Source organism: Synchiropus splendidus, chromosome 17 (genome assembly GCF_027744825.2).
Source record: "Synchiropus splendidus isolate RoL2022-P1 chromosome 17, RoL_Sspl_1.0, whole genome shotgun sequence".
In the NCBI taxonomy this organism is placed as follows: Eukaryota; Metazoa; Chordata; class Actinopteri; order Syngnathiformes; family Callionymidae; genus Synchiropus; species Synchiropus splendidus.
Window position 1 is genome coordinate 8,706,508 of NC_071350.1, and position 11,364 is coordinate 8,717,871.

Genomic DNA, 11,364 nt, shown 5'->3' on the forward strand with positions numbered 1-11,364 from the left:
CTCCGACCTGTGCCCATTCACAGTTGACTGTCATGTAAAACAGATGGAGTCTCAGTGGAAGCGGGATCACAGCTTCCCTGTGAATAAGAAACACACACATCTGGGGTCATCTTACTGTCTGTCAGACATTGCACTGGACCGTGTTTGGCAGAGCGGCTGGGATACAGGATCCCGGTGTTGGCGGAGCAGGCCCAGCTTGTTGTGGTCAGAAAGAGAAGACGGGCTGACAACACCTGATCTGACACTTCCACTCGAGCAGACAGAGCTGCTCCACACCAGCCGCCTTTGATAAACCACCAAGCAAAGGTGAAGGTCTGAAGCTCAGTGTTGTGGGACAGCATCCATGACTGGAGCGCTCCTGCCTCTCTGGCGGATCGCTTTCATTGTGGTTCGTGTTGAAGGAGCTCGGCCGCCGCAAACGTTATAAAATCTCGGAGGCAGTTTCAGAGACAACTTCACTTGGACTCCAGCAGATGAACCAAGGCGCAGCTTTTTAGGACGGAGAGTTGAGCATTTTTTGAGCAACTTTTTTGAACATAAATGTATCAAGAAATATTAATGTCCTGTTTGAGTCGTGTCACTGAGATAACTCTGTACAAAAGTATCTTTATTCACCGCAAGTTTATTGCAGTGTACATTCACAAACAATTTACCCAGACATGAAAAATATAATCATTAAATTGAATAAATGCAGATTCATCGGAACAAAATATTTACCAGCATGTTTCTGTGAAAAAAAGTATATATATATATATATATATATATATATATATATATATATATATATATATATATATATATATATATATATATATATATATATATATATATATATATAATTTGTCTGTAATGACTAATGATACTTTTAAATAATAATATATTTATCCTGCATCAAACAAATGGAAGAGTACAAAAGTAGTGCAAGAACAATGGTTATGACTACATTTATTTAGCTCTTAAAATATATGTTCCTACATTTTTAAATAACTATATATTTATCAAGGACGTTGAAGTCAGGATTTTACCAAATTATGTGAGCAATTTTGGTGCAGTTTAGTGGTCATTTTCCACATTCAAGTAAACTTATTCGGTTGGAGTAAATCATGGGGTTAAATAGATAAATAAAGAGATGAAATTATGGATAATAAGAAACTTGTTATTGCCATATTGTTGTGTTTTTTATAAACCATAAAATGCTTCCTTAGAAACGGCAACTAACCAGAACACTTCACTTCAGATAAGCTGTAAAGGTGACAGAAGTTTCCTTCATTGTGTTTGTTTCATTTGAATATATGGAGTTGCGAGTGAACCAAAAGTCAGAAACCGAAGAGCAGAATCTGTGCTTTAACCCTTAAAACATGTCGTACAGGAGAGAACTTTGGGGATTTTGATGAACTGCGTGATAAAGTTTCCGGGGCAGCTATAAAAATACCATGACGATAAGATCAGCGTGTGGATTCCTCCGCTCCATCCGAGGAGAGGAGGGGTGCTGCGGGACTTGTACATGGATATATGTGCGTGTGCGTGTGTGTGTGCGCGCAGGTTTGTGTCCGCTCTTTCTTATGCTAATGAGCGCGAGTGACATCAGCGCGGCTGCGGTACTTTATGAGGCGGGTCAAACCCCTCCAGCTCACTCTGCTCGCGCTCCCTCACACGCGCGCTGTTCACGCACCGGCCGCTCCGGGGAACCATGCGTACCTGCCTGGATCTATTCTGCCAGCCGAACCATCCGGATTTTAGCAGCAGCTGATACCGAGACTCGGATACTCGCACTTGATCCTGTTGGAGTTTCTCACTGGTGTGGAGTGCAACGCGAAGGTGAGCCCGCTTTTATATGAAATATGTGTTTTCCGAACGTTATTATAACCCATCACTATATAGTCAAACATGTCACAACTCGAGAGGTTTTTAAATTAAAAAATAATAACGTCACTTAAAGCCATAAATCCCCGCGGTGTCCGCCTATAAAGTCCCTGGAGTCTAACGCTGGAAAAGTGGGGAACAATCGCCGGCCGCTCTCATTTGAATAAGTAATTCCTGACATTAACATCCAGCTCCGCCGCGCTGCGGCTGCGGTCATTTCAAAGCGCAGGCTTATCGGCGCATAATGACGCTATCGGGAGCCCCGATCTCTCAAAGGCCACCGTCGTGTTTCATTAGCACTTGTTACACGCACCTTATTGACGCGCGGCGTTTCAACCTGAATCCTGATCCGAGGAGATTAAAGACACGCACAAGTCTTTCAATGCGCTCGAGATAAGGACTGAAAGTTGTTTGAACTCCACTTGGTTTATGCATCCTTATCTTTAAATCCAGAAATTCACCCCTTCTGACACATTCCTTTCAACCCAAATGAAGTCACCCACTCCTCTTTTACTCAGGGTTTGTTGGACCGGGCCGTGTCATGACAGTTGACGCCTGAGCGACAAGTCGACAGGTCCAGCTCTTTGCATCAGTGCGCGCGACGCTCTTGTCCAACATGAGGAGTAGCTCACTCGGTGTGCTCGCTGCCTTGCTGCTCTCTCAGGTCTGCTCCGGCATCAGATGGCTGTAAGTACTTCTTCATTGACCTTTCTTAAATGTCTCCCATAAGTGTGTGTGATCCTCAGAGGTGAATCTCACAACATTATACCCGCATCTATGAAGGAAACAATCCAGAGGGAGCCAACAAATCTCTCATACTTCTACTCTTTCTAGCTCAGTTAGACTGTAAAACATCATGACATGATGCTGCATCACTTGACCTGCTGTGTGGCGTCTCAAAGTATAGCCATATATTCACGAAAGTCAATGTGTTGGATTAATTTATACCTTTCATAACTAACGCTAAATATCAAATCCAGAGTCTGATTTTTTTTTTCTGCAAGGGAAACTTTTGTTTTCTTCAACAGTGTGTGCAGTTTCACTAGTATTACATGGCTTCTCCCACTCTTGTTGTGTCCAGTGTGAGTGGTTTTGCAGTTGAAACAGCTGAATGTCCAGTCCACAGTCAGGACTAGTCGATGTTTTGGGGCACCTTCATCGCAATTGTCCGACTTATTCTGCGTGTACGATGGTCAGAAAAGTGATTGTATGTCTGCAAATGAAAACCATATTCACTCATCCATTTATAATTTAAAATTCACATGCATCATTGCACCTTCATAGCGAAGCTATTTTCCTGTGCTGCTTTGTAACTGTGTCTGTTTCAGTCTGGCAAAACAAACTTCAGTTCCTCAGTGTGTGAATAGCGATTGCTCCACGACTGACTTTCAGCTGTTTTAAAAACCCTGTGAGGTTTGCTGCATCTCAAGATGCATGGCTCCAGCAGGATCTTTGGCCTCCGATCAGAACGGGCGTCTCGCTCAGTGGGACGACTTTAGCAGATGTGCTCATGAGAGCGGGGATGGCATGTGCTAAATCTAGAGCCGCACACCGTCTTGATAATGCACAGCGGCGCAATGCAAAACAGATGTGGCTGTAAACACCTGTGAGTGCCGCGCTAGCATGGGCCCGCGGAGTGGCGGCTCATCATTGGGCACCGTGTGACGGCCCCCTAATGCAAAACATGCCCGAGCGCTGTCAGTGTTTCTCACGAATGCAACAGATCGGGGGTCGCCCTCCGCGTCTGTGGTTCATCTATTTATTCAATCCTCATCAGGTTAAACTCGTGGACACTTTTCATACTGTGGAGCTTCAAACATGGAGGAGCCAGTTGATAATGTGCAACAGTCGTGGATCTAGTTGGGGTTTATCCGACTCAGTCTGGATTTAGAGGTGTTTTTATATTTTCTGGCGCATCTCAAAGCCTGTTCTGTGCGTCGACAAAGGAAAGGCCTCTTGCCAAGTCCATGTCTTTGTGCTTTATGAATCTGCGTCTGACCTCTTGAGGGCTTTCCGCTGTGATAAGATGGTTCTCCTCTGGAATGGCTGCCAAAATAGCTCCGGCTTTTACATTGAAACGCTTGTCCAGGGTGCTTGTTCCGAGATTGTTTACACATTTTATTTGGTATTAGGGCTGTAAATAAACTTTTATTTTCCTCCTGCAGAGCAATTTCACACACGCCGGCATCGGTGTACGTCAACCAGACGCAACACTGTAAGATGCTGCCGGGACTGGTGTCGTCGCAGGCTCAGCTGTGTCGCACTAACATGGAGCTAATGCAGACCATCATCCAAGCTGCACGCGAAGTCAAGAAGACTTGTCAGAAGACCTTCGCAGACATGCGCTGGAACTGCTCCTCGATAGACATTCCCATCGATGCTCCCAAGTATCGACCGGACCTTGACCGAGGTACGGTGAGGTCGACACCCAACTCTAGAACTAAGAAATGGTGGTATTTGTTTGAAACTGTTCGGCTTCCTTTGGCTGTTTTCGCATGTTAAGTGTCTGTAACCCCACTCTCACATCTCTGCGGCATCACTTTTACCACAGCAGTTCACACAATCCCGCCAGCCTTACAACACTATCAGATTTAATGATGAGACCAATATGCTGCGAAAAGGATCAGTTCAGTGTAGGTACCAAATGTGCCGCTTGTGGGACGTATGTTTGGCCCATGTCTGGCATTTGAATGAGTAAAGGACACTTCATATGACGGATTCAGTGGCACTTATATATCTGCAAAAAGACAATATTTGTCAAGCAAACTGTTTTCCAAGCCAAGTCTGTTCTACTTCCTGTTCTAACTACCAACTAATGCTGATGTCATGATGTCAAAACAAGTGTCGCGACACTGTCTTTCTGAAGGGAGGGGCTGACGTACTGTTCATGTTCCAGAGTTAAACACGATTCAAATGTCTGAATAGTGTTTTATTTTGAAATTTGTCTGGAAGTACCTTTGCTTTTTGGACTGATTTGAATGATTTTCTAAGGCATATGTGGGCGAGCGGCATTTTAAAATTAGTTATCGGTGCTAAAGAGCCATTGGAAATGTTTTCCCCTCAATTCAATGTGTTTACATTTGAAACTAATGCAACTGAATAAAACCTTGCTGACAGGAGATATAAAACTATATCATCACGTATAGTATCTAATATTTTCGCTTCATTTAAAGGCTTTTTTCAACTTACACATCACATTTGACTCTGATTGTATGTGGTAGGACTATGTTTTGAGCTTTTGAGCATATTATTATCATACTTTTACAGCAGATTCTGGACAGATACTGTCTCTTATTTTGTCTTACTGAGTCACTATCTTGTTCCCACAAATGTCATTTGACTGACAGTGATACTATGTGTTTTCCAGCGACCTCAGTGAGTTACATTTGGTTGTGTAATGAATGAATTGGAGCTAGAAAGGAGCCGTGGAATAATCTGCTACCATACGCATCAGTTTATAACCGGAATACTTTTCAAACTTTACTTCCATGTTTTACATGGAGTTTTTGTTTCGGATGAATCCATCCTTATGTATGCTCTTTCAGTTTATTTTTGCACGTGGCTCCAGCTTGCTGTGGGTGTGGAGCTCGGCTCCCTAAAAGGACAAAGCTGTTATTTGCCCAACGTGCAGTCTACACCAACCAGGGAAGGCCTCTTCTTTGGTTGGGCACCTCTTTCATCTCCCCCGCTCATGGTCATACATGACTACTTTCAATTGCACTTCGGCCTTTAACACGTGTGATCTCCGTGTGCACGAGTCAAAACCAATTACCCCTGAGACGGTCCTGTGTTTAGAGACTTTAGTTGGAGTTTTGACGTCACCAATTCATTCTCCATCATACCAGATGAGGCGAAGCGGTCAGGACGTGAGTAATGACATTAGCAGAGTGTGAACTTCCCAAATAAATCGCTCTACTTAAACCTAATCTGACAAACATTTACTGCAGCGACCAGCCGTTTAAAATGCACAGAGGTTGATTTATTCTAGCTAATATACATGAATCTGTATACCACGTGTGTCCTATATGGTAAACATATTAGCCTGATCAACATAACTTACAGCCCGCCAGACTGTTTACGCTGAAGACAAGAGAAATGCACCTCGGAGTGGTTCATTTTCGCAGCCTAAACATGTGGAATATTGTTTGTCTGACCAGATTTATATGGCTGTCTATTCCCAGGAACCAGGGAGGCGGCGTTTGTGTACGCCCTGTCTGCAGCCACCATCAGCCACACCATCGCGCGGGCGTGCACCTCTGGAGACTTGCGGCTGTGCTCGTGTGGACCTATCCCGGGGGAGATCCCGGAGCCGGGCTATCGCTGGGGAGGCTGCGCCGACAACCTGCACTACGGTCTCATGATGGGCTCCAAGTTCTCCGACGCGCCCATGAAGATGAAGCGCTCGGGGTCCCACGCTAACAAACTCATGCACCTACACAACAGTGAAGTAGGAAGACAGGTAAACTTGAGCTCATAATGTGGGCTTTTTTTGGTGTATTTTCTTGACTGTGACTGTGATACATGCTAAGGTAGTGGACAAAAGTATGTGGTTACTATTGTATGATCAGATGTACTCAATGAAGACAGCTTTGAGACAGAGACCTCAACTAAGAAACAGGGGATGGTTGATGTCTCATTGAAACATTGAAAATGGGTATTGACTTTTCACACTTCAAAATGCTGTGAAAAATGATCTTTTATTTACAAACTAGAAAAGCACAGAGAGAGCGCAAACCTCCGCCAATAGAGAATCCTTTAATGGACTAAAATGTAACTCCCTGACCGGGAATTGAACCGAATCGTGAGTAGTATAGACCTTGCAAGTGAGTACATCTTGTGTACTTCTGTGGATCACCCCCAAAATGGAACTGCACATTCCTTGTCCCATGTCACCCAAATCCGTCCATAAGGTCCACAAGGTAGTTCGAACACAGATACAAACCAATGGCGTCGAAAAATATAGCTCCTTGGTGGAGGTTGTCTAAAGACATTTGTCCATATTTAGCCAGAACTTTTGCTCTGAAAAAGGAAAGTTAGCCCACGAATGAAATCCAATATAACATGAGTATTTCTAACCGAACAAAACTTTTGGGGTCAGTGGAGTGGAGAGAGCCTTGATGACTGTTGAGTTAAAACTTCAACAAAACTCATATTTCATATCCGATGTCGCTGTCTAGGTTTTGAGAGAGGCCATGGTGATGAAGTGTAAATGTCACGGCGTTTCCGGCTCCTGCTCCATAAGAACCTGCTGGAGAGGCCTTCAAGACCTGCGAGAGATCGCCATGGACCTGAAGACCAAGTACCTCTCTGCGACCAAAGTGGTCCACAGACCCATGGGGACACGCAAGCAGCTGGTGCCCAAGGACATCGACATCCGGCCGGTGAGGGAGAACGAGTTGGTCTACCTGCAGAGCTCGCCGGACTTCTGCACCAAGAACGACAAGCAGGGATCCGTGGGCACGCAGGAGAGGTGAGTCTGCTGTCTGCCCCGCTTGTTATTGCCACAGAGAGAGGGGTTTTTTTTTTTGTTTGGACTTGGTATCATGACTCAAAGTCGTGCCAGCCCTGCATCGGACAAAAGGAAATGAGTAATCCTGATCTGCGTGCTCATCCAGAATGTTGACCTTAGCAAAGTGCTGTCCTGCAGGATGGCTGTGTTTAGTTTGGAGGCGTCCTGATAACAACCGCAGCTCTCCATCTGTCTGAGCATGTGTGGCTGAAAAGGGCCCACTCTGACTGGAGCTCTTGTCCGCTATCTAAAACGATGACTAATGCGCTTATTGGGACTGAGAGCTGATACGGACCGGTAGTGGAAGGCAAGAAGACCTGGCTGCAATGGAAGTGCCCAAAAGATAAAGCAGCTCTTTTGAGGGTTTCATTTGGGATCATGTTTGGGACTTGGAGATATCAATGGACGAAGAGACCTCACTTACTTTCAGATCTGCAGTTGGACAAATGTGCAGCACTATCGTTCAGGCTTATCCAATTTTCCAATGTTCTATTATTACATCTTGGCCCGGGTCGCGTTGCTTCTCAGTGTTATTGCTCGGACACCGATCATGGCCTCCGATAACAACAACACGTGATCCACATTGTGAAGGTCATACCGAGTCATATGCCGCGTCCTTGAGACGAGATAAATCCATAACATGCTTCTTGTCCGGGGACACTCGCTGTGTCTAATGGATCCCTCTCTGATAACACACAGTGCTGCCAAATCACAAGGTGCCTGCCACATGCAGTGTTGGAACTGAGCTGACAATTTGGTTCAAATGCAGCCCAACAATTTGTTTACCGCAACATGAAACAGAAGGATGTTGTGTTGCTGTTTTGTGACAAAAATATTGTAATATAGAGGCAGAGGATATGATGGACTAAACATGCAATGAATAGTTGTCCAGTGGGTCATGGGGGCAGCAGGCGACCCAAAGAGGTCCAGACTTTCTGCTCCGGAAACTGCGGACATGCTAGAAACTTTACTAAAACTGAGCTCACCATCAGCGTCTAAGCAAAAATTGCTTGTGAGTAGAAGCATTTACTTTAAAATGACTGCTGTGTGGAAAAATGTGGGTGTCTCCCAGCTCCCACACGTCATAAACCTGTCTCACACTCCGGCCTCCTCCTCCACGGCGGCGGCAGCTATTCTGCTGAATACTTCTCATTACCACCCCGCTGTCATAAAACAATGCAGTAATGTGGCGGAGGAGCGCCGAAGGCAGCAAGGAAAGGGCGGCCTTGTATAGTCTGGGCGATTTATTGCCGACCTTTTGTCTGAGAGGCACTAAACAAGAGGAATAATTGAGAGAAGAAAAGGTCTTTGAGGAACAATTAGACAAAAGGTTAGGCAGTTGGATGTATTTCACCGGCGGCCATGGGTCACCACTCATGTTGTCCAGTGTGAGGCCTTTACGATGATGTCATAAACGTAATTGTCTGGAGTGGATGTAACGTTACACTTTTCTAGCTGACTCCAAAGTGGATATAAATACTGACCAGGTTTTCTAATTCCAGGCAGTGCAACAAAACCTCCATGGGGAGCGACAGCTGCGACCTGATGTGCTGCGGCCGGGGCTACAACCCGTACACGGAGAAGCTGGTGGAGCGCTGCCACTGCAAGTACCACTGGTGCTGCTACGTCACCTGCAAGAAGTGCGAGCGGGTGGTGGAGCGCTACGTCTGCAAATGAGCCACCCATGAACCCAGAGTAACCAAAGCACTACAGCTCCGGCGACTTGCTTGTTTCCAGCAACAAGAAGTGGCTGATTCTTTTAGCCTTCTCCAATACTCATTCAGGTGTCTGCTTCTTTTGCTTTGCAAAACAAGGGGTGTCAGTTTTTGTGGAGCCCGCCGTCCTTCTGGGTGTTTCCCTCTTTATGACCATGATCTCCACTATCCGGGACTGAAATTCTATTCGTCTTTTTGCCTATAAAAGTCAAGCTTGGAAGCTGCTGGGAATCTCCTTCCTGTTCTTTCCGAGGACAACAACACGGATTTGGGTGGTACTTTTTTATTTTTGGTACTGTCACTTTCCCCCCTCAATGGACTACAGAGGAGCAAAGGAATCAAAGGGAACTTCAAGTACTTCACGATGGAACACTCTAAAGACGCTGTGGGGACGATCCGCGGCGGGGTGCTGCTTCAGTGGATGGAGCGGAGATGAACTGACGCAGTGTCTCTGTGACGCCTGGCAGGCATTTAAAAGTATATTCTGTTTTTCAGAGCATATGAACCGATGGATTTTTGTAGACCACTTTTCTGTGGATGTACATACTCTTATTTTGTATACTGGAATAAAGAAAGAAGTATTTATAAAATAATTAAAAAGAGCTTCACCATCTTCTGTCGTCCAACGTTGCTTGTTTACCAGGATGGAAATGCAATAAGCATGTAGTCATCCAAGCCACTAGCTCCATTGTCGCGCTTTGGTTCATGCTAGGAGAGCAAACGCAAAAATTGTAACATCTCTTAAAATTCATCTGACAACAGTTACTAAAATGTTTACTTTAACAAGTAACTTTAACTTAATAGAAACGTATTGTCTGAAAGATATAAGTAAAGCATGTGTCAAAGCCATGACCCATGGGCCAAATCCAGACCTCCAAGTCATTGAAAGTGGCCTGAAGAGCTATAAATACTAACAATGGCTTGATACCACTCTTTCATTTCCAATACTGCTACAGCAGTCTTGAGGATCAGTCGATACAGGTCCAATCAGATACAGCCAACAAAGATGTTAATAATGTTTACGCATGTGCCCAACTGCTTTGGCTTTATTGTAACGTAAAGCTTTTAATGGCCTAAATAAATTGGCACATTGCAAAAAGACAGAAATAAACAAAACAAAAATTCTAGGCAGTGTCCCTTGTTTAACACACCATTAGAAAAGATAGTGGTCTTTGTGCTTATGGATCAGATTGGACCGGTTCTGGGGGGAAAAAATCCAATATCCAATCCAGGCCTGGATCCATAATAAATACATGTAGATGTAAAGTCATTTTAAAAATTGTAAAATTGTGAAAAGAATTCTGGAAAATCCCTCAAAGTCCTTCAAGAAGAAAACCAGAACCTCCCTTGGGTTAGGAGTCAGTGGTGACAACTTATGTATTTTGAAGCGAACCACACAGACCACAGTAAATGTAGGGACACTAACTTAATCCTGTTAAAACTGTTTTTTTCACATCATGTTCATAGCTTATTCGCTAAATGAGTTCTGTCAGGCTCATGACATTCTGAAATTTCACTAAGAAGACAAGTTGAATACTAAAGGAATAGCAAAGAAATGCTAAGCAAATACACGGCTAAATAATGATACGCTGAAATAAACAACAAACATTGCTCAGCAGAGTTGCTATGCTTTTGTAACAGCTCTTTCTCAAGTTTTTGGTTGATATGAGAAAGAAGTTATCTGTTACGACTTCCCTTGAGCCCAGACTTATCTTCCCGAACGGTTCAGACGCATTACTCTCCGACCATCAGTGTGTAAGTCAAAGTGGTTTTCAAGATTCAACCGGGCCTGAAATAGCTGTGGAAGAAGTGGGCCTCGTGCCGGGAGCTCACGTAATACACGGCAGCGCCGACCCACTCGAGCTGGAACCAGCGATGACCCAAACAACCTTGAGACTCTTTCTGCAGAGGTTTTTCTTCAAAGCGCAGAGCAGATTTGCCTGCAAACGTTCCTGAAACTGGAGAGGCGTGTTGTCGTGCAGCTGATTTCTAAAAGCAGGAACTGTCAATACGGAGTCAGACGGAGTGCTGTGCTTTTTCAGATGGGGGTCAGGGAGGGTGTCCAGGTGAGTGGGGGTCTGCAGACAGTCCCATCTGTCGACAGCCTCAAGGACTCCAGCGCAGCCGCTGGCATGTCTCAGCGAGGCAGTTGGAGAGAATAGATCTGTGTGTGTGCATGTGAGCCCACCCACGGCTGTCACCCAACCTGGTTCACCCGAGGACACTGAGGTCTGAGGGATGCGCCGCCGTTCACATGAGTAAATGTGTGTCAGGAAA

The 11,364-nt window shown here is 44.9% G+C and overlaps 1 protein-coding gene across 2 annotated transcripts; it reads left to right on the forward strand.

The window, feature by feature from the left end:
* The first annotated feature begins 1,650 nt into the window (after positions 1-1,650).
* On the forward strand, positions 1,651-9,646 carry wnt11 (wingless-type MMTV integration site family, member 11). 2 transcript variants are annotated; one of them, XM_053847404.1, is made up of 6 exons: positions 1,651-1,818; positions 2,359-2,550; positions 4,029-4,273; positions 6,045-6,322; positions 7,041-7,333; positions 8,875-9,646. In XM_053847404.1, exons 2-6 carry the CDS (start codon positions 2,480-2,482, stop codon positions 9,047-9,049), a joined length of 1,062 nt encoding a protein of 353 aa, XP_053703379.1. In that variant the 5' UTR covers positions 1,651-1,818; positions 2,359-2,479; the 3' UTR covers positions 9,050-9,646. The 2 variants fall into 2 exon arrangements, with proteins under 2 accessions (XP_053703379.1, XP_053703378.1); XM_053847403.1 differs by having other exon boundaries at positions 2,382-2,550.
* The last annotated feature ends 1,718 nt before the right edge of the window (positions 9,647-11,364 follow it).